Raw genomic sequence first — 23,951 nt, forward strand, 5'->3', positions numbered from 1 at the left:
CAATCACGTCACGGTTGTGTCCCAAATATAAGGCATTAATGAAGGAGCTCTGGTTGCTAACCCCCGCCCCTCCTTCCCCCGGCCTTGCCTCACCCCCCTTTAGGCAAAGGTCGCCATCTCTCTCGCAGCCAATCGCTTCGCTCGGTGGACAGCCGCAAGCGTGATGACGCAGACAAGCCCCGCAGTGGACAGCAGAGTTCTCAGACAGGTAAGACAACGGGACGCAGAGGGATCCCATGCATCAGTCACTGTGGCAGCTTGGGTGATAGCAGCATATCACACAAAAAACATGACACCCACAATAGAGAGAGTTGCATTCACTTACAGCACATCTATCAAAATCTCCCACAGTAGTGCCTCGTCCGCAATGGACTAATTCCAACATGGACCCTGCCTGAACATGGTAAAATTGTATTTTTGTGAAATTATGGCAGGACATGGTCCCCTGTCTGTAAAACAACACATCAAATGAAGTCTTCCTTCTAAGTGATACTCCACCCAAAAGTTCAACAAATTTGGATCTTATTCATGCTTTATTTGTGAGGAAGACAAATTTCATTTCTGTCCTTAACCCTTTCATGCACGAATTATGACAACCTCAATCAGGATTTTTTTTCTTAAGTATTTTTATTCATCTTTAGGCATGAAAAAAAGATTTTTGAACTTCATTTTTTTTTAAACATGTACTTTTCAAAAAGTTTTGTACATGTCCACTTAGGTGGACAACATACATTTTGACTTGTGAATTTGACAAACGAATGAACAATATACGCTGTGTGTTGTGTTTATGTGCAAGTATACCATCAACACTGACACAAATACAAGAAAACAGCCTTTGAATAGCTGTCCACTGTAGTGACCACTATGCGTGAAAGGGTTAAAATATAGAGCTGGAGCGTAGCCTAGCTGAGCAGTGTTGGATAGAGTTCCATGTAAAAATAGCAGGTTGCATTACAAGATTATTGCCATTTACAAGCCCATCTGTTATGTTATGGTTTACATTTTCCTCCTGGTGTAATGACTTTATTTCATTGGATAGTCAGTTTTCATTTCTTCCTCCCACACAATGGGGCAACAGCGAACAAGGAAACACTGTAACATATTTATTTACTATATATTAAAAAATAATATATTTAATTGGTTGCTTATTTGAACATTCAACTAAATCGCATTATTACAATGCGTAATCCTACTTTGTCATAGTTATACACCCACCACTGTAGCATAGCTTATAAAATTAGAAGTCAGTGGCAGACACACAGTATTTAATTACTATGGTGGAAGTATTTCCCCACGAATTCCAAACATACACGGTGACATTAATATGATATTGTAACCACAAACCTTCAGAAGGTTCCTGCACTCCTGGAAGCTGCTCTGGAACATAACTACATAACAAATGTTTAGATTTAACTGGATCTCAACTCTCACTGCTAAACTGGGCTAATCACCTCCAGAGTCCACCTGTGGCTGGGGTTGTTGAACCCTGACCAAGCTGTCACAGGGCAAAAGACATGGCACACCCTGGACCACAGCTATTGGTCTTTGGAAAACAAGACAACATACAAAGCCACTGAGATCTGTTGAAGATACGGGGGTAAAATTTACAGCAAAGATAGGTTTTGAGTGGAGTATTACTTTTATTTGCTAATTGATTCCCTACTTCCTGTTTACTTCTTTCCCTGCTTCCCACCTGAGACTGCCCACTTTTCCCTTATTGGTAAAGTGACCCACTGAAGAGGCAGTCGTGGGCAGTGAAAAAATCGCTGACATATCCAGAGTCATGGGCATTAATTTCCACTGGAAGTCGATGCCAAGGATATGACATCAGAAACTCAGCGAAGGAAAAGACCAGCAGCAGACCAAAAGCTGGGGCCCATTTCAGGGGCTGTCTCCACTGAAGGACAACATTTGGGAACTTGTGTAGAGCCTTAGAAATTTAACTTGGACAGGAAAATTTCACTTTCTTGTCTCTATTCTGTAGTGGATTTGAAGACTGACTAGGCACCATTATCTTTGTCTGCTAAAGAAAGGACATTTATCAACACCTTTGGAACAGATTCATATACTAGTCAGGAAAAATTACGCCTTTAATGGAGGCAGCCCTTAAATGCAGCACAGCGAGAATGTACCCTTTATCAGAGCACAAACCTTCCTCTTTTGGCCACAGAGGCTAGATCCTGCATGATAATTAGTTATGGTCCTGTCCTTTCCTTTCGCTCCTCTTTTTTCCCCTATCCTCCTTTACCCATCCCTTCCTCCTCAGTAGACTCAGCTTCAGGTGAGGAGTGGTCATCGTGGAGTGTGTGTTCTGCCACATGTGGGGAGGGCTGGCAGAGTCGCACTCGTTTCTGTGTGTCCTCCTCCTACAGCACCCAGTGTAGTGGGCCACTGAGAGAGCAGAGACCTTGCAACAACTCTGCTGTTTGTCCAGGTAAGCTCCCACCCCCCACCCCAAAATCCCTCCTGCTGCCTCCCTGTGCTCACCCAGCCCTCTCCAGGACCCTGCCTCACCCTTACGAGACCCACATGATTCAGCGCCACAGTTGCAGCAAGTCTGTGGCCTATGGGACAACGTACACCTCACCTCACAAGCATGACTGGGTTTGCGGTTTTAGAGATTTTAGGATATTCTCACACTCTCATACAACCAGAGCAGACATACTGGGAGACTCCTAAACTTTGAAAGTACAGTGACCACATTGAATTAGCACAGATTATCCCAGATAACTGCCCACGGTTCACTGTGGCAGTGAAGGTATTGTGTTGTCTTGGTGTTTGTCTGTCTATAAATCATACGCTAGCTGCTCTGATTGCAGTGCACGGAGCGTGGGACGAATGGTCACCATGGAGTCTGTGTTCATCTACCTGTGGCCGAGGTTACAGGTCTCGAACACGAACCTGCACCCCTCCGCAGTTTGGGGGAGATCCATGTGAAGGGCCAGAGAAACAGACCAAATTCTGCAATATAGCAGTCTGTCCGGGTAAGGACCTCAGATGTGATTTGATTTCTGAAGATTTTCATGGTAATGTTAATAATGATTTAGGCCACTTATTAGATTATTTAACATCATGCCAAACCCCCACCCACTTGCACTTATGTACAGTGGGGCATAAAACATACAAATTTAACAATCACTCCCACCTCACACAGCAGTAAGCCAAGTGTGGGGAGGTGAAGAATAAGAAGAATTCAGGTTATCTTTATTCCTTAAGCAAAAAATGTAGTTGCTGTATCTGCATGTTTGTGAGTGTGAACATGACATTATCTTACATGTGCACAAAGGTCTGACTGTTTCAAAAGTCTGCGACTATGAACGCTACTGGGCATGCTGTTTTAGAGTTCTGAGCACAACCCTGGAAACACAAAACTAGTTTACCTAAAACATACTTAACCTGTACTTTGTCTGTTCAAGCAGCTATAAGATGCTCCAGTAGAAAAAATCATGTTAATGTGAAAAGTCTGCTCAAGAATTGGAACGGTACAACTCTATTTATGGTAAATGGCAGAGGTGGGACCAAGTCATTGTTTTGCAAGTCTCAAGTAAGTCTCAAGTCTTTATCCTCAAGTCTCAAGTCAAGTCTCAAGTAATGTCAGGCAAGTCAGAGTCGAGTCTCAAGTCACTGGTGTAAAAGTCCGAGTCAAGTCACAAGTCTGAAATTTTGAATTTCAAGTCCTTTCGAGTCTTAAAAAAAAAAAAACAACGAAAAAATAATGTTGCAGTTATGCTAAATGTAAATATTAGACCATGTAATTTTAAAATCTGTGTTTTTCTCAACACATGACAAAATAGTGAACTTAGAAAATATACACAAATTGTGAAATTGCACCTCTTTAAAATGCAGCTCAATTAAACCTAGCTCCAAGAATAATTTTCACCGACAGTTCTGAGATAAGCTGCATGTTATTCTTGGATGCGCTTGTAGGACCGGCTTTAAAACCGCATGACAAAAATATCATACACATTAAAAAAAACTGTATCACCAACGTAGCCTGGACAACATTTGCTAGTTAGATGAAGTCAGCTATCTCATCTTAGCATATTTATATGCATATTTATAATCATACGCTTCTTGGAGTGAGTGCATACACTCATGAAGTTTAGTAACTTCAGGTCACTGCAACAAGCCCAGGTACAGTTTACCGACAGATGGGTGCAGGACCTTGAAATGCACCGTGTAGAAAGTAAAGACCATCGTACGTATCATAAGTTTACCAGTCTCACAAATCGTCTTCATAAATACACATTCATTAACCGTTTATTAATAGGACCTTTGAGCTCAACGGTAATTAATTAGTAGTGGAAATAATTTCTGGTAGCATCACAGAAATGTAGCAGTGACAATAATATTGTATGCTGTAATCGTACTGGACAATTAGTGATACAAAACAACTGTTTTATCCTGTGAATAAAAGTATATGTTTTTGTCAGTGTACCATAATAACAGAAGCGAAACGCAATATTGTGTCAGGACAATTCACTATTTATGCACAATAAATAAAGGAGCATAGCGCGACAATTTCTGTTCAGCGCCAGACTTCCTTGTAACCTATATCACCAATTATGTTAAGAAAAATGACGTATTAACTACTAAAAAACTCTGACCTTCGTGTAAATGCTTGGAGCGGACTAACCTGTGAGCTGGAGTGTTCTGGGACGTTATATTTGATCTTTGAATGGCTGCAATCCAGGCCATCCGTCGCGTCTTTGTTACTTTGGAAACATGGCTCGAACAATTTCTCTTCAACGACGTAATCCGATAACAACCGATCTCTTTACCCGTCGGCTTCCCGTGGCTGTCATGCGACCGGCTATTGCAGTTAATAATACAACGGCTTCTTGACATTTTTGTGTTTCTTTTTATCGCTGTGATTTCAATTGAAAGCCTGCGTGCGCTAGTACCTCTTGCCACGAGTTCCCAGAATCCTTTGCGGTTCTACCCGTGAATGACGTCACATTTTCAATCTCTATATAATATGCGTGTTAAATTTTATATTTGGGGTAAAATATCAAGTCTTTTCAAGTAAACCGGTTCAAGTCCAATTCAAGTCCCAAGTCATTGGTGTAAAAGTCCAAGTCAAGTCACAAGTCTTAGAACATTTTTTCAAGTCAAGTCTAAAGTCATAAAATTAATGACTCGAGTCTGACTCGAGTCCAAGTCATGTGACTCGAGTCCACACCTCTGGTAAATGGCCTGTATTTATATAGCGCTTTACTAGTCCCTAAGAACCCCAAAGCACTTTACATATCCAGTCATCCACCCATTCACACACACATTCACACACTGGTGATGGCAAGCTACATTGTAGCCACAGCCACCCTGGGGCGCACTGACAGAGGCGATTATAAAATGTGTTTGTTGTATTTTGAGTGTTATAGTATTTCAAACAGATAGCGTTCTCTTTTGTTCTGTTTTCTTGTTGCTGTGGTGACCTTGGCCTCTCTCAGTGGATGGCGTCTGGAATGAGTGGTCCAGCTGGAGCTCCTGCTCTGCCTCCTGTTCTAATGGAACCATGCAGAGAACCAGGGAGTGTAATGGCCCCTCATATGGGGGTGCTGAGTGCAGAGGCGAGTGGCTGGAGACTGTCGACTGCTTCCTTGGAGAGTGTCCAGGTAAGAGAGCCAGATGCTAAGTTGAAGAAAGATAGTTACTTAACTCCACATTTACTACAAATTACACAGACCTTCAGATTACTAGCATTGCATTTTATAGTATTTCGTAATGACCTAAATTCAGAATATTTGATTTCCTTTTCTCACTTCTTTAATAAAATTTGGGTTTTTTTTATTGGAGAGCTTATTTTCAACTCCATGTTTTTATTATGAGGCTATACTAGGTTATCATTGTGACAGAAGAACAACAGCATGAGTGAAAGTAAAGATTGACAAGACAGCAGTGTGACCTGCTGTGATGTACAGTTTGGAGATGGTAGAACTAACAAAAATACATGAGGATAAGCTGGAAGTGGCAGAGTTGAAGATACCCAGATTTGTATTGGGAGTGATCCAGATGCACAGGGTTAGAGTGAGGACATCAGAGATACAGCTCAGGTTAAGTGCTTTTGAGACATAATTGGTGAAGCAAGGCTGAGATTGTTTGGACATGTGGAGAGAAGGGATAGTGTATATAAAAGATGTTGAATATGGAGCTCCCAGGCAAGAGGAAGACCACTGAGAAGATTCATGGATGTAGTGAAAGAGGACCTGCAGAGGGATTAGTGGGAAAGATGAGGATGCTAGGGACAGGGCGAGATGGAGGTGGACAATCCACCATGGCGATCTCTTTTTCAGCCAACTGTGCTGAATGAGATTTCATAAATATAAAAACAGAACATTGTGGTCCGCATAATGGTTAAATTCACTTCATTGATAGCAAATGTGTAAAATTTACATGTTCCTGTTGTATTTCATTATCATTATTCACTCATTCTCTTAGTGGATGGCAAGTGGCAGACCTGGTCCTTGTGGTCGGGTTGTTCTAAAACCTGCGGAGGGGGGAGTCAGCAGAGAAACCGGATTTGTTATGGGCCCTTTTTTGGAGGGCAGCCTTGTCCTGGAGAGCGGGAAGAGGTCCGCAGCTGTAACAAAAAGAGATGCCCAGGTCAGTGGGTGGGCGCAGTTTGCTCCACTACATCAAAGACTGAAAAGTGCACTACTTAGACAGTCTACCTCCTGGTTATGTGATTAATACAATTGCATGACACACTTTGATGTTTCTCTGGTAACAGAACCACATGAAATATGTGGAGAAGACAACTACTCTAATGTTGTGTGGAAGATGACTCCAGCTGGAGATACAGCAGCAGTACGCTGTCCTCCCAATGCCATGGGTGAGCTCTTCCTGCATGTAGAAAGATTACATTTGCATGTCCTGTAAAAGCATGATGTAACAAGGGCTCACCAAATAATTGAAGGTTAATCCTCATGTGTTTCCCCATACAGGGCTTATCCTTCGCCGCTGCACCCTGGATGAGGAGGGCATTGCCTACTGGGAGAATCCCACTTATATGAAGTGCATTTCTAATGACTATCGCAGTATACAGACTTTAGTGAGTCTAAATAACTTGCAAAAGATGCATATGAAGATATTGCAATGTTTTAGCTGTGTCTGGGTAAAAATGTATGACACATGGCATACATGTTAATTCTTTTTTTTCATTAAGTCTAAGTTACATTGAACTGTTATTATGCTGTGTTATCACTTTTGAAAAAAAGACATGGATACTGCTGCTGTGTTGACCACTAACTGTGAAAACTAACAGAAGCCACTTTCTCTGCTAGACTCGGGAGCATCTGTCCAAAGCGCAGCGTGGCCTTGTGGGAGATGGAGTATCAGAAGTAATGACAAAGCTGAGGGAAATATCCAGTGATGGAACCAGCTATAGTGGTGATTTGCTGGCCATTGTAGATGTGCTGAAGAACATGACAGAGATCTTCAGGAGGACATATTACAGCCCCAGCAATGAGGACACGAGGGTGAGCTGGTACACGGTTTTACCACTGTGCTGCAGCGTGTAATACAGTGTGAAAGTGTCTTCTTCCCTTACAGGTAATCTCTTAAGATCCAAAAGGTCACTGGCAACCCATGTAGGGTTAGAGCTAGGATTTTTGTCTTGTTGTCTAACTCTTTTGTGCCTCCTTCTCTAACACCAACCTGTCACGGCTCCTCCCTGAGCCTGGCTCTGCTGGAGGTTTCTTCCTGTTAAATGGGAGTTTTTCCTTCCCATTGTCGCCAAAGTACTTGCTCATAAAGGGTCATATGACTTTTGTGTTTTTCTCTCTATGTATTGTAAGGGTCTACCTTACAATATAAAGCGCCTTGAGATGACTGTTGTTGTGATTTGGCGCTGTATAAATAAAATCGAATTGAATTGAATATTCCTTTTATAGAGTTTTTGCCCTTTTAGAATACCCAAATAAAAATGTATTAAACAGAAAAAAAAACCTACAATGGCTACATATAATGCGAAACACTGGTTGGAAACTGTGGATTGAGCAGGTTGGTAATTACAAACAACCTCTTGGCTGGAGGATAGCCATGTCCCTGCAAAATGACTTGGGCAACTAAGGCAACCTTGTTTTCATGCAGGAGTATAAACAGAATAGAACCAGCAGAGTTAAGTCCACTAATCCAAAGAGACGTGGTTGCTTTCAGACTTGCATGCAGACTGACTGCAATACACTGGCAATCTGTCTATCTTTCTAAGTTAGACAGCAGTTATTTGCACACCATTTGAGTTACACCATGATGTTTTTTGGACACAGGTTACCTCCCACCCTGTGCAATCTCCCTGCGATTAAAATTTGTTGCCCAGTGGTTGATTGTGTTGATGATGGCTGCAACTACTTGAAATGAATGCAAAAAATAAAAAATAAATCTGAGCAATCACCGGCTAACGAGTCATAATACAAAAAATCCAGTCCTAACCTAGACCCTAGACAGGTCGCTGGTGGCCTGGTAGAGGTGAAAGACACAGGATGACAAATTTATACATGTTGATATTCAGTTGATGCCTTCTGCTCTCCAGCTGGGAAAGGCTGTGTTCCTATACCCACCTAACAATGTAAATTGACTGTTTCTTATATAGAACCTATGTTTTATACTACAAATGTATTGAATAAGAGGAATAAAAAAGATGGATGAATGGATATTCTATTTCAACGTGCAATCTAGGCTACAAAGTTCAGTTCAGTTCATTTTTATTTCAAACATATACATTCACCAATATTTCATAAAATCATTCCATGCAGTTGTTTGAAAAGGAGTAGGCAGAAGTATATACTTATTTAGCCCTACCCCCTCAGGTTTACATCCTCATCATCTAAATTTGAACAACAAAAACGTATACAATGCCTTCAACTTTGAACATAACATTACAAAAAATATTTTCTCATATTCAACTAAAACTATATTTAGATTTGCTAATTTACAGAAGAAAATAAAAATCACTTTGACTGCTGTCTTGGGTTAATTGCATTTTCTTCATTCTTACTTATTTAAAATTTCTTTTTTGAGTTTTATTTTAAACTGGTTAATATCACTACTGACCTTTTATTTCTTCTTTTAACTCATTCCAGAATTTAGCTCCTGCTATTGAAATAGACATCCTTTTCAATGTTGTTCTTACTCTTTGTTTTTTTAAATTCTGCTTCCCTCTAAAATTATACCTCCCTTCTCTTTCTAAGATTTCGATTGGGAGCATCCCTTTCCTTGCCTTATATATTATTTGCACTGTTTTAAACTTCACCAGATCCTGGAATTTTATAGTTTGTGTCTTAATAAAAAGCACACGTTAGTAAAAGTATATTGTAAAATATGCAGTTAATTTTTTTTGCTGTATTTACTTCTTACTGATGAAGTTGTAAATCCTATTTTGTCCTTTGTGAGATTTTAAAGATCCTCTAGTCTCTCCTTGTCTGAATAGCAACAAACTTATAATTTCTGGCTAAAAACTGTCCAAATATTTGTCCCTCAGATTCTGCTACATAACCAAGTTGGCAGCCACTAAGAAGGGTCTAGAAGGATTTCAAAAAACTGAATGCAAATCATTTTTTTCCTTTCCAGAACTTTGTGCAATCAGTCAGCAATCTGTTGATGGAAGAAAACAAGGAGAGATGGGAGGAAGCACAACTGGTTAGTATCAGCCTCTCTTTCTAAAATACGACCTGTCCTTGTCTGTAATTGCAGCTCCTTTTGAACTTTGTGAGCAATAATAACTTCAACAATCAAGGAGAAATCCTGATGGCAGCAGAGATGACAAAGACACAGGTGGACAAACAGCCCACCTGTGTCTTTACAGACAGAGGAGAAGTGAAAGGGGAATGCGAGAATTGCTGAAAGACAGAAATAACTACAGATAATGACGCAAACACCCACTCATCCATCTGCTGCACTTATTCACTCTGTGCCTCCAACAAGCTGTCCAGCATCCGCCTGTTCTCAGGAATTTCAGCATGCAGACAGAGAAATAATGCTAAATAAAACAAGCTGCTCTACTCCAACTGCTTCAGATATCTTAAAATGGAAATGGCACACTCTGTGTTCCCCCAGCATGGTCTGAATACACGAAGGAGAGCGAGCATTAGCATTTCAACCACTTTACTTTACTATCGTTATTATCTTCAACATTGGGGAGTAGTGAATCACATCTGATTAAACTAAAAAAGATGCATTTTGCATTTTCATGCTGATAGTTCATTCATATTTGCACTTTTTAAAATAATTTTTGTGCCATTTAATACTACAAGCAATATGAGGTTCAGATTCTTTCATAATATTGAAGCCCCTCTTTGATCTAGGCTGTGGCGAAGGCACTCGCAAACGTTCAGAGACCTTTTGAGTTTGAACTGCTTTTGGCCTCTGACTAGCTTTACAGTAGCACAGCCATTTCTGTCAGCGGTGATTAACTCCAACCGTGGCAGCCCTGCTTAGAAATGTAAGGTTTCCTAACTTATTTTGCCATTTAAAAAAAATGTGATTTGATGTAATAGCAGATGTTGCATCACTGCAATGTATTTAATCAAAAAGTCAAGCTTTTAGCCTTGAGGCCTTTATCACAGCCATTTATTTCTCATCACCTGCATTCAGTAGAACCGTGTGCCGTCTTTTTCTTCAGTATTGAAAATAAGAACAAAGCTGCAGTGTATTTCCTGTCATCAAAAAGAAAAAATGGTGATGTACAAATTGTAAATGTTCATGTTGGTTATAGTAGTGTGGGCTATAAGACATTGTGACACTGAACTGAAACAGGACGCTATGGCAATACTTGTCTCAAATTCCAGATTTCCTATAAAAGGCCTTTTGTGTGTCAAGTGCTCGAACAGCATTTCAGAACATTTGCCTCAAATCCATAATCCTTTTTCTTTTATTCTGCTCTCATGTGTCTCTGTTTTCTCAGCTGGGGCCAAACATCAAAGAGCTTTTCCGTCTGGTGGAGGACTTTGTGGATGTCATTGGCCTGAGGATGAAAGACATTCAAGACATGTGTGAAGTCTCCGATAACCTAGGTCAGTCTTATCTCCATCTAGAAGATCTCCACACCTCTCCCTTTTTATCAAAGAAATTCTCCTATCACACCTATATTCTCTGAAGATAAATCTTCATAAATGCAATAGCAACCACTAAAAGTGAGGACACAGGATGGCAGCCTGATGGTTAAAGACATTTCCTTTGGGTTCAGTCTAAAAAAAAGCTCCATCAACCAATGGCTATATGCCCTGTCAGATTTTAGCCCATATCAGTTTTTGATAGAGGCCAATAAGTAACAGGAAACTGCAGAGATAAAAGACATATTTCAGAAAATAAAGAACATTACTATGCTTTTTTTCTTTTTTGAAAAAAATGTCAATAATTTTTGATGCATTTGATTTTTCTGGCTCCTGACTGACAAGAACAAGGAGAACCTTTTTCCTCTGATAAAAGACAAGACACGGTATTATTTCTGCAGCCTATCCCTGGAATACACCTTCAAGCAAAAAGTCAAGCAGACGTGCTCAAATCTATACCACAATCTTCTCTGATAAGACAATAGTGCTAACCAGCCTGCAATGAATTTATTTTAACTAGTCTTTGTTAAGGAACATACACTATACTGCATGTACAGTAGAGTACAAAGAAGGCAGCACACATTCAAGCTGACCTGGACATTTGCATTGTCACATTCAGTTCCTCCTGGTAATGTCTGCAAAAGTTCAGCTCTACAGTGCATGTGTGAAAACAGCTATAGATAGAACTAACAGAAAATGAAGTAGTACATTAGGAATAAATTGGTAGCTATAGCTGGTATCCCCAGTGGTAACGCTTTTTAAATGTCAAATATTAATTCAATTCACAAGCTATTTTATTTAATTGGATAGCTATGTACCTCCAGTTTTCAGTGATTTAAAATTGCACTTTTGTAAAACTGGGCTTATTACTTTCACTCGGGGGTGAAGGTTGGTGTTGGAAACAAAACACGTGAGACAGAGATGTCCTAGCCTTGCAGCTTTAGTCCATCCATTTGTTCTCTTTCACTTATTCAATTCACAGTTTGCTGGAGCCTATCCCGCTACCATAGGCTGAAAGGTGGGGCACACCCTGGACAGGTTGCCAGTTTGTCACAAGGCCAACACAGAGACTTGACAACCGCTCACACCTACAGTGTCAATTTAGAATCACCAATAGAGCAAATGGTACAAGCGCACGCAGGCTTTCACAAGAAAACAGTCACACAGCGATAAAAAGAAACACAAAAAATGGCAAGAAGCTGTTGTATTATTAACCGCAATAGCCGGTCGCATGACAGCCACGGGAAGCCAGCTGTTTTTTTTTTTTTTATCAAATTCTGTCGTGGAAGAGAAATTGTTCGATCCATGTTTCCAAAGTAACAAAGAGGCGACGGATGGCCTGGATTGCAGCCATTCGAAGACCAAATAACGTCCCAGAACACTCCAGCTCACACGTTAGTCTGCTCCAAGCATTTCCACAAAGGTAAGTCTTCTCTTGTAGTTATTACGTAATTTATCATAACACAATTGGCGCCGGTGTGTGTGGCTTGCCGTCTGTCTCTGTCAATTTGTTTTTGTTTGTTTTGTTTTTTACAATTTGTGCCACCCAAATCAACTCGCGACTGGTATATGAACGCTAAAAACTTTTGGATCTTTAATATTTTCTGACAAATCAGCAAGGACAAACAACAGGGTATCCCCTATCCCTGGCTGATGTTCCTGATGTTCCTTCTTACCTGCTACGCGGAGCACTTCCTCCTGCTCCAACGCATCGTCGCAGACGCCGCGGTAAACGTGCTGGTCGGCTAGTGAAGCTTAAAGCTTGCCTTACTTTTTCTCTAGCAGCTGCTCCAGTGGATTATAGTCTATTCCATCGCATCCCAAGGCATCTCCTGGATCATGTTGCTCCTTGTCTGGTTCCTGTCGTACGCTCGAGTGGACGTGAGCCTGCTCGCCGGTGTTTTTCACGTCTTGGGCGTTGTGGAATAAACTTTGTGAATTTGCGCCCATTAAGTTGGGCTTCACAGACAACTTCCGCCCAGACTCCAGCTCCAACGAGGATGGGTTTTAATAAATGCCGGGTCCATAGCAAGTAAAACATTTGTCTTAAATGATTTATTTTCTTCAAATGGATTGGATCTCCTTTTTGTGACTGAGACATGGATGAAAATGGGTGAGTCTAGCTTCATTTCTGAAATATTGCCCTCCGACTGCTCATTTTTAAATGCTCCAAGGATATCAGGTAGAGGAGGAGGAATATTGACAGTTTTTAAAAATAACTTTAATTGCAAACAACTCCATGTACCGGTTCCCCCTCCAGTTTTGAACTTTTGATAATTGAACTGGGACATTTCAACCAGTTGGGTGTGCAGTAATCTACCAACCACCGAAGTTTAACAAAGACTTTTTGAATGACTTTTCATGTTTCTTGGCTGACATTGTGCCTAAATATGATCGGATTTTAATAGTTGGTGATTTTAATATTCATGTCTGTTGCTCTGATGGACTGCTTGCTCAGGAGTTTTTAAATCTTATTCAATCTTTTAACTTTGTGCAGTTTGTACAAGGCCCTACACACCAGCAGGGGCACACTCTTGACCTGGTGTTATCGTGCGGTTTATCTGTTTTTAATTTGGAAATTGGGGATTCCGTGTTTTCTGATCACAAACCTGTTTTATTTGACATTTCTCTTGTGCATGAGTTTAAAGCTCGTGCTCCACCCAGGTGCTGTCGAATATTTAATTCTTCCACTGTTGCTCTCTTCTACGGAAGCGTAGAGCTGCCACCCAGGCAAAAGGAAAATAGAAGTATATCACGTTATAATGTGAAAAGTTTATTGTTCTAACAATATACTTTTCACGTTTGAACAACATAACGTCACGTTATTACAATATACATAATTATCACGTTCGTACAATATAATTATCATATTGTACGAACGTAATCATATATTGTACAAATGTAAAAAAAAGGTACCATTAGAATAACATTTTTTATTGTAAGAATGTAAAACGCGTTGCGTTCGGGAACCCAAATCCATGGTAGATGTGGAGAGCTCACGCTCTTCAGAACTGGCACTTAACTTTCAATGCCCTGCTTTCAACATAGACACAAACACTGATAGCCCACTTCTGAGATTTCTTCGGAATCGTGGTGTACCTGAGGACTGTCTCTTATGAATGCTACAAGAACGCGTAAGTGCTCTCTCAAGGGGGAAATTTGTAAAACTCGCTTTTTACGAAGTTACAGCATCTAAAAATGTGACATATTGCTAAGTTAGCAACCACAGCGCTTTTCGCTTCTCTCGCTTTGACTGCGTGAGGACATAACGGTAGGCTGCATTGGTGTGGATCTATATGGAATCGAGAATGTAAAACAAATTAACCCACTGTATAACCCTGGGTCGTGGTTATGACCACGGTTATTAATTGTTACTAATTAACCCTATGCAGATTCCAGGTTTCTTAAATATATCACTATATTATGTGATGCACAATGTTTCCTTGTTTATATAAAACAAATGAATTAAACTGTGCTTATATTGATATTTGGCTTCAATTTAAAAAAACAATGAGTTAAACCCTTTGTGCACTGTGCAACTGAAAGATACGTGAATACTAATTTACTTTTTCAAAAGTGGGCATTGTATATACTGTAATATTTCTATTAATGACATGTTAGAGAATCTGATTAATGTTGCTGGCATAAAGAGAGGAAAAGAATAAATGCTAAATATCGATGGCTGCCACTAAAATAATAATAGACAATTATCAAAACACATGTGAAATTTACATACATTTCTTTAGTGAGGTACCTCATGTGGTGTGGCAGCAGGTATACCTTGTACTTCTGTATACTAATAAATATCTCTGTTATTACAGATTGATCCCACAGTGATTGATTTCATGGAAGACAAGACCCTGTCTGGTTACATCCCAACATATGGTGATCGGATAGCTGCCAGACAGTTCTGCTTGGAAAACAGTGGTGCAAGTACTAAGGAATCAAGAAAAAACTCATTGCTTGAAAAATTGAAGGAAAAGATGGGAATCAATGAAAATGAGAAGAAACCTGATCATGAGGAGGCATTTGTTTCTAAGAGAAAAAGAACATATGCAAAAAACAACAAATGGGCTGAGAAAAAGACTCGAAAAATTGAGTTAGGGTGGATCCATGAAGGTAAGCAAGTGAGAAAGCGCAGAGGAGGAGGAACAAGGACCTTTGATGTGCCCAAAGACTCCAAAAAAGCTGACATATTACAGTATGCTAAAGATCTTTTCTTTCCAAGTGGAAAAAGCAATTTTGGAAGATGGGAGGTGTTCAGTCATGACCAGTGTTGGGTAAGTTACTTTAAAATAGTAACTTAGTTACATTTTAGTTACTTCTCTCAAAAGTAACTCAGTTACTTCAAGTTACTCGTTACTTTCAAAGTAACTAGTTACTAGGGAAAGTAACTTTGGTTTTACTCAGAATTCTCTTGTTAATGTGTTTCTTCCATAACTTTGCCAGTCTTCTAGCTTGCTTACTTGCCACAAGTGCACTGTGCCACCTACCAATAGATAGGAAAAGATAATGTGTATATTTCCACGAGAGAAATCCCACGCCTGGACCGTCATTGACTGCTGCCATGATTCTAGCCTACTCCACAGCGTCATGTGCGCCTTTTACATCCAACACAAAAACTGCAGTCGTGGTGCTTTGATTGTACTCAGAACTCGGAAATTCTGCCTTCTGAATAGGAAGATGTAGGTAACACCAGACTGCAGATGAGCTGCATACAGGGCTGGACTGGGAAAAAAAAATCGTCCCAGGCATTTTGACTAGAGACCGCCCACCATTATAGGAAAAATTATAAAGCCTTTGAATGAAAACAAACGCTGTTGTGACAGTGATGTTCACTGTTTTGATGGTATATATGCATCAATCTATCAATCGTTTGTTGTAAGACTCAGATAATTATTTTTTAAAAGCTAGACATTTTAAATGAGAATAAGAAAGAAAAGTATTTCTTTGTGCCCACCTCTCCCTGTTAATGCCCTACATGCCCCCCTGGCAACACTTTGCTAGACCCGCCCCTGCACAGTTACCAGCTGTCAGCTACCTAAAAAAGGATCCTGGGGTTATTTGTCTCTCAGAAACAGTTCATAACTTCCCTTCAACTCATTCATGTCAGCTAAAAGGTAAACCTGTTTCTCCATCACAGCTCTGATGATCCAGTAAGGACATCTCCTGGTTTCATCTTCTGTATCATCTTCATGCAATGATACAGAAGAGCTGAGTACGTGGTTTTATTCTGTCTGCCAAACTGCTTTAGATTCAGTGGCCCCCTTTAAGCTTAAGCAAGTTAAAGCCAAATCTGAACCCTGGCTGAATGAAGACACCCGGGCTGCCAGAAGAAAGTGCAGGAGAGCTGAACGTAAATGGAAGAAGGATCAACTTCAGGTGTCATACCAAATGTTACAAGATTACTGGAATTCTTACCAGAAAACTGTAAAAGATGCTAAGAGGAAACATTTCGCTACTATTATTCAGGCAAATTGTCGTAAGCCTCATGTCTTATTTAAGACTATTGATATGGTCCTTCATGCTCCACAGTCTTCTGTCGAGTCTTCTCAGGAAATTTGTGAAAACTTCCTACACTTTTTTATTGATAAAGTGCTATCTGTCAAAGCACAGACTTCCCAGTCCGTTCCCGACCCTTCTACCCCTGTCCCTAGTTCTGCTGTCTTTGACAGGTTCGAGCCAGTTTCCATGCTCTGCCTGCAGGAGTTGGTTGCTCACATGAAGCCCTCAGGTTCCCCTTATGATGCTCTCCCTCCTCGATTTTTCAAAGAGGTTTTTCTCACTATAGCATCAGCTGTACAATCCATTGTAAATAGTAGTCTGTCCTCTGGTGTTGTACCTGTCAATCTCAAACATGCAGTGATTCAGCCTCTACTCAAAAAACCTGCTCTTGATCCTGATATTATTGCGAATTACAGACCTATTTCCAAACTGCCTTTTATCTCAAAGATTCTTGAAAAGGTAGTTTACAAGCAATTAATGTCCTTCCTAGAAGAACACGGTATTTTAGAAGTTTTCCAATCTGGTTTTAAAGCTTTACATAGTACTGAATCTGCCCTTTTAAGAGTTTTTAATGATGTGTTTTTGGCAAATGACTCAGGTGACTGTGTTATTATTGTGCTGTTAGATTTAACTGCTGCTTTTGATACAGTGGATCATAATATTTTAATTTCCCGTTTAGAGCAGTTGGTGGGTATGCGGAGTACCGCACTGCAGTGGCTCAGATCCTATTTGGCAGAGCAAACTTTCTCTGTGAAACTAGGGGAGTTTGTATCCTCTACTGCTTCTCTTCAATGTGGGGTCCCACAGGGTTCAGTTTTAGGCCCGCTTCTTTTCTCTCTATATCTCCTACCCCTTGGGTCTATTTTCAGGAAACATGGGATTTCTTTCCACTGCTACGCCGATGACTCCCAGATTTATTTCCCACTTAAAAAGATAAATGGCTTCTCAGTAGACCCGCTGCTCAGATGCCTTGATGAAATAAGGACTTGGATGGCTTTGAACTTTTTACATTTTAATGAACAGAAAACAGAAGTGATGGTTTTTGGTGGCGCTTCTGAGGCCACTATTATAGATCTTGGTTTACTGGCACAGTATGTTAAACCAGTCATCACTAATCTGGGAGTTAAAATAGAGGCAAATCTTAAACTTGAAAGCCAGGTCAGAGCTGTTGTAAGATCTAGCTTTTTTCATTTGAGGGAATTAGCCAAAATAAAGCCTATCTTATCGAAACAGCATTTTCAGACAGTAATCCATGCCTTTGTTACTTCTAGGCTGGATTATTGTAACGCACTTTATTTTGGGGTTAGTGATGCGTCCATTAGGCGCCTGCAGGTTGTGCAAAATGCTGCAGCACGTCTTTTAACTGGAACAAAAAAGTTTGAGCACATTACCCCTATTTTAATTTCACTCCACTGGCTACCTGTACATTTTAGGATTGTTTTTAAAATTCTCTTATTTGCTTTTAAATCTCTTAATGGCCTGGCCCCCCCCTACCTCTCGGAGCTACTACAACCATATACACCTGCCCGTTCCCTTAGGTCCGCCAATCAGCAACTCCTTAAGGTACCGAAAACTAAGTATAAACTTAAAGGTGATCGTGCTTTTGCTGTAGCTGCTCCAAAGTTGTGGAATGATCTGCCCTTGCATGTTAGGCAGGCCTCTTCTCTCTCCGAATTTAAAAGTCTTCTTAAAACATATTTATTCGCTGAAGCCTTTGGCATTGATTAGAGGGGTTGACTCAATTTGTTTTAACATGTTTCAATTTATTGTATCTATTTATTTTATCGTATCTCATTTTAATTTTCTTTACGTATGCTATTAACATGTACAGCACTTTGTGAAACTCTGGTTTTATGTTAAAGTGCTTTAGAAATAAAGTTGGTATGGTATGGTATGGTATGTTTCCCTCTCACCAGATATACAAACCGACATCATGACCAGCAGCTTTTTTGCAGCTGTGGCTCCAGCAAACATCAGCTGATACTAGAAATTAATATTAAATAAATTCTAACAACAGCTGATCAAGCTTAAAAGTGCTGCTGTTGTTTAGCGCGACATCCGCTGGTTCCTCTTAAGGCGCAAAGTGGGCGATAAACAAACAAGAGAGACGATCAGCTGATCATTGATCAGGTTTCATGATTGAAGTAGAAACGGGAGAGGGAGGGGGGAGAATGAAAGAAGAAGAGGCAGCTGTGCAGCGTAAACACAGAATAACTCCAGCTTTGTGTCTTTTTCATTGTAGCTGAATTACGGGACAAACTGTTCCCTTTCACCTCAATAAGAAACGCGTAATATTTTCTCTGAATACCAGACGGGACGGTTGGCAACTCTAATAACTTATGAACAAAATAAAGTTCAACTTCATTAACTTCATAGCACCACCCAGCTGTATAGAAACTCCGTCATGCTAGCTAGCACGCAGTACAGAAAAAGTCAGAATAACGAAAATAAACTCCACCTAAACTTGGTTTATATCTGACCCAGATAGACTGCAGGTCATAACTTCTTACCTGAAGTTCAGTTCACCTGATACTTGGACCAGCGGCCGCCTCGGGTCTCTTTTCCTTCTGCGTCCCTTTTCCTTCATCCACCTGCTGGCCTCCACCACTTGCTAATGTTACTGAATCTGTGGAAGCTCCGTGATAGCCACCACACGAAGTAACGAGTAACGAGCCTATCTAAATCCCAGTAACGACTAACGTGTTCCTGATTTTGGCATAATAACTAGTTACCGTGCTCGTTACCACAATAATAACGTAGTTACTGTAACGCGTTACTTAATAACGCGTTAGTCCCAACACTGGTCATGACATATTAGACTATCAGGAAGAGGCTGTATTTGGTGGAGATGTCAGAGTTGGAGAACTCTACTCAGCACTTAAAATGGGAATGTTGAGATTTTACTTGTGCACAAGAAGATTTTCCAATGATGAAGATGATGAAGAAGTTTATGATAGAGGGAAAACACATGTAAACAATGTTACACAACTGACTGACTCACATCAAGGAGATGAAGAAGCTTCTCACACTGTTGTGGTCTCATCATCAGAATCTAGGAATGCTGATGAAGATGTATTATTAGACACATCTGAGGTAATGATTGGACCCTCCCTTGGAGAGCCTCTGTCTTGTCAACTTGATGACACTGTAATAGATGAACCATTCCTGCAGTTTGAGGAAGATGATCTGGTCATCACATCCATTACACTTCCTCCAACAAACACAGCAGTCAGTAGTCCAGATACATCTATAAGCAATGAAGCAATAAGCTCTGCAGGATCATATGATTGTCTGCGTTACCATCAAACTTCACAGGGTTACTATTCTGGAGGAGATGATCAGCCAGTTCAAAGATCCAGCACTCCTCATACAACCTCTAAAATACACCTACATTGATGAAAAAGGAGCTGATGCAGACGGTGTATCAAGAGATGTGTATGCTGCATTTTGGTCAGAGTTTGTGGACAACACAGCTGAAGGAGAGGAGTTCAGAGTGCCATCACTGTTTCCTAAATGGCAGGAAGAAGAGTGGAAATCCATGGGTAGAATTTTACTGAAGGGATTTCAAGACCATGGATATTTCCCTTGTCGCCTTGCTCCTGTTTTCACAGTGGCACTCATCTTCAGTGAGAATCAAGTATCAGATGATCTGCTGTTTGAAAGTCTTTTCTTTTACCTAAGTCAATCAGATAGAGATCAGATAAAAAGGGCACTAAAAGAAGATCTTTCAGATGAAGACAGGGATGAAGTGCTGGATCTCATGGATCGCCTGGATGTATCAGTGCTTCCAACCAAAGAGAACTTAAAAGGCCTTCTGAAAGTCGCACACAAACAATTAATCCAAAAACCAGCATATGCCGCAGAGAAAATGTCCTTAGTTGCAAGCCACTTCCTAAAAGCTTTTCAAAGCCCACAAGATGTCCTACTAATGTATGAAGATAAAAAGCCAACAACGAGAAAGCTTTTGAAGTTGCTTACTGTCTCTCCCACCACTCAAGCAGAGAAGCAGAGCTTCAGATTTCTGCACCAGTACATCAGAGAACTTGAAGATACAGGGCTCAGAAGGATGTTCAGGTTTCTTACTGGGTCAGATGTCATCTGTGTTGACAAGGTTGAGGTACTGTTCACGCCTGTGGATGGACTGGCACGACGACCTGTGGCACACACACGTGGCCCTCTTCTGGAACTACCATGGACATACACGTCCTACCCAGAACTACGAAATGAACTGGACAATGTTTTGGCTGCTAAAAGCTCTTATGAGTTCAGCATAGCTTGATTAAAGTCCATCATGTTTAAACCAAAGAATAAAAGGTTTGCACTAACAATGACGGGCTATGAAGCTATAAAGTTTGTTAAACCCACAAACAGGAAACACATCATTGTATAAAAAAAGAAAGAGCTTAAATTTCAGGGAAGTGTTTTATTAGTAACCCCCCCCCCCCCCCCCCCCCCCAAAAAAAACCAAAAAAAAAACCAAACATTCTTTTTTTCATATTTGAATTTATTTTCAAAAATTGTGGATAACATCAATTTGTTTCCACCATGAAATATGTAGATTTCAGTTTAAATTTTCATACTTAACATTTAAACTAGTAAAACTTTTAACTAATTATGTTTAATAAGTTCATATGGTTAGCAGCAAGAGGTGAACTATGCTTATTATTAGTTCTTATCATGTGTCAAGGTCGTTTCCACAGGTCTGTGGTACAGTTTTGTTGGATACAAGATGTCTGCTAGAGGGGATGTTTTGTTTAGTAATAATTCAAAAGATTTAATATTAATTATTTTCAAGTATCTTTTTTTTACCTTTCCACCAGTCATTTGTTTAGAACATATTTTAAGGGAATAACTTTGGAAGGCAATGTGTTTGATGCAATAGTTGACTGGAATAAAAGACACAGAAAATTGGCACACAAGTTAAGTTTTGTAGTGTTTATCAAGAGTCTGTGTTTTCTTTTCCTTGAACACAAATAAAAGGGAGGCTAACATCTAACAGTGTTTGTTAATTATTAAATAATGCAGAATTTTTATTTACAAGAAACTGTTTGTGGGTGAATAACAGTTGCACAATGTTTCAGTAAAATTGAAAACAATATTTCATGAATGAGAATATATGGGATCAGCAAAAAATGTTTTTTCGACAGTCTTAAACAGAAATCAGATATAATAGAAATTCAGTTAAAAAAATAATTGGAAATGCCAAAAGGTTGAAATTATTCAATGCACGTCTTTCTGATTTATTTTTAAAACATTTTGCGTATTCAAGCATTTACTTCAATGTTCTCATTTCAATTAATAAACAGATGTCAAATGTTTTCTTTAGATGGGAAGCAAACACCTGTTTTTTGCATAAATGTCTCAGTCAAAATATTAAAAAAACAAAAGCAATACTAATACAAGGACCTGCTTTAATTTTGATTCTTCACTGGAGTACACAGATTTGGTTAAATATATTTAGACAGGCTTGCTTGCTACTATCTTGAACCGACAATCCAAACAAAATAATGATTGTCTTTTCTGATCCTGTCCTCCAAAGAGATGAGGGATGGTGTACATGAGAATCGGACGTCCACTTGGAACAACAGCATTTCTGCTTCTGCGTATTATGTGGGTGTTCCACATATGTGCAACTTGCTGCAGCTCTTCCTATTAAATATTAAGAATTTTAAAAAATTTCATATCAGTAAAAGAACACATTTCTCTTGGCTCAACATGTTACCCAAAAGCACCACACAGTGACAGTCAGAAAAACAGAGTTTATCAAAAATACTCAACAACAAGAATAACAGTGGTAAACACGTGATACTGTGGAAGTAATTATTAAAAGTGAATTGTTTTAGACAGTGTGATTTTATGTTTCTGGCCAGTGAAATATGCATTTTTTTCATATCCTGAACCCAGTGATAATAGGGATGGTGCATGATGGGTGTTAAAGCAAACTTTTTATTCTCTCTCCATGTCTCTCTTTCTCTCTAACACACACACACACACACTAATAATAATGGATTGGATTTATATAGCACTTTTCAAGGCACCCAAAGCGCTTTACAATGCCACTATTCATTCACTCTCACATTCACACACTGGTGGAGGCAAGCTACAGTTGTAGCCACAGCTGCCCTGGGGCAGACTGACAGAAGCGAGGCTGCCATATCATGCCATCGGCCCCTCTGGCCAACACCAGTAGGGTAAAGTGTCTTGCCCAAGGACACAACGACCAGGACAGAGAGCCTGGGGATCGAACCGGCAACCTTCCAGTTACAGATGCGCTTCCCAACCCCCAGCGCCACAGTCGCCCCGCAATGACTCATTAAAAGAATATAAACATGGTTACATACCTCGATGACGTTCAGGCACGTAAACAATATGAGCTGCTTGTCCAAAAAACATCCAGAAAAGCAGTCATGGTATTTTAGTTCCTGGAGACGATTTATACAGTGCTGAGCATGATGTTGTCTCAGAAAGGCCCACCAGCCTTCAATACGCTGATTGTGATTGCTGGATCCAGTAATAAAACAGTTTCTGACGTTCGGATCCATAGTCCATCGCAAGAATTGTTGCATCTCCGCCATTATGACATTTTCTGTTCCCAGATCAGAGCGAATCCTAGCAGGTGTTCCCATCCTCTTTTCAACTTCTGCTATGAAATATCCAGCAATGACTTTGGGATCATTGTTTGTTGAACAGGCATGAAGCCAAATCATAACTCTCGAAAAGCCATCAATAGCTCCATTTATACAGATTCCAAAAGGCTTCAGTTTGTCATAGGAGTCAACATGCCACATGGTCGGTGGTTCGATCCCAGGCTGCCTCCTGGCTGTGTGCCAAATATCCTTGGGCAAGATACTAACCCCGTGTTTGCCTACTGGTGGTGGTCAGAGGGCCCGGTGGCGCCAGTGTCCGGCAGCCTCGCCTCTGTCAGTGCGCCCCAGGGCAGCTGTGGCTACAATGTAGCTTGCCATCGCCAGTGTGTGAATGGGTGAATGACTGAATGTAGTGTGAAGCGCTTTGGGGTCCTTAGGGACTAGAAAAGCGTTTACCATTTTATATGAAATTTGGTCCAGGATTTACATACGTGCATCACATTAGGATCACACTCCCCAAGCGTACTCTTAGCCCCGGGTCTAGGTACCCCTGCCCCAGGAGGGGGAAACTGCACCCAGACCCAGGTGGTGTTACCATTTTCCTTGGGGTGGGGAGAAAGAGACCGCCCCGACTCCGCAGCAGCAGGGAGGCCCCACATTCCAAACCCCAGTCGGATGGCCAACTCCTACTCTTAGCACCCCCGCTCCAGCAGGTCGCAGAGAGCGGGGGTGAGAGAAGACTCCAAACCTCCCTCCGCCCGCTCATATGTAGTGTTGATGCATGTGTGTTCTAAGGTGCCTTTTAAAACCC

The 23,951-nt window shown here is 40.5% G+C and overlaps 1 protein-coding gene across 1 annotated transcript in view; it reads left to right on the forward strand.

Moving 5' to 3' along the window:
• LOC308406217 (adhesion G protein-coupled receptor B1-like) overlaps nucleotides 1-23,951 on the forward strand; it is a 213,550-nt gene that overhangs the window by 101,065 nt on the left and 88,534 nt on the right. The window contains exons 6-15 of the mRNA XM_080897088.1: nucleotides 104-208; nucleotides 2,267-2,434; nucleotides 2,820-2,984; nucleotides 5,451-5,615; nucleotides 6,439-6,603; nucleotides 6,731-6,832; nucleotides 6,945-7,051; nucleotides 7,284-7,478; nucleotides 9,568-9,636; nucleotides 10,901-11,009. Of these exons, the coding sequence (XP_080753214.1) occupies nucleotides 104-208; nucleotides 2,267-2,434; nucleotides 2,820-2,984; nucleotides 5,451-5,615; nucleotides 6,439-6,603; nucleotides 6,731-6,832; nucleotides 6,945-7,051; nucleotides 7,284-7,478; nucleotides 9,568-9,636; nucleotides 10,901-11,009 (1,350 nt within the window). The remainder of the gene's footprint in view (nucleotides 1-103; nucleotides 209-2,266; nucleotides 2,435-2,819; nucleotides 2,985-5,450; nucleotides 5,616-6,438; nucleotides 6,604-6,730; nucleotides 6,833-6,944; nucleotides 7,052-7,283; nucleotides 7,479-9,567; nucleotides 9,637-10,900; nucleotides 11,010-23,951) is intronic.

This window comes from Rhamphochromis sp. 'chilingali', assembly GCF_963969265.1.
Source record: "Rhamphochromis sp. 'chilingali' genome assembly, chromosome: 11".
In the NCBI taxonomy this organism is placed as follows: Eukaryota; Metazoa; Chordata; class Actinopteri; order Cichliformes; family Cichlidae; genus Rhamphochromis; species Rhamphochromis sp. 'chilingali'.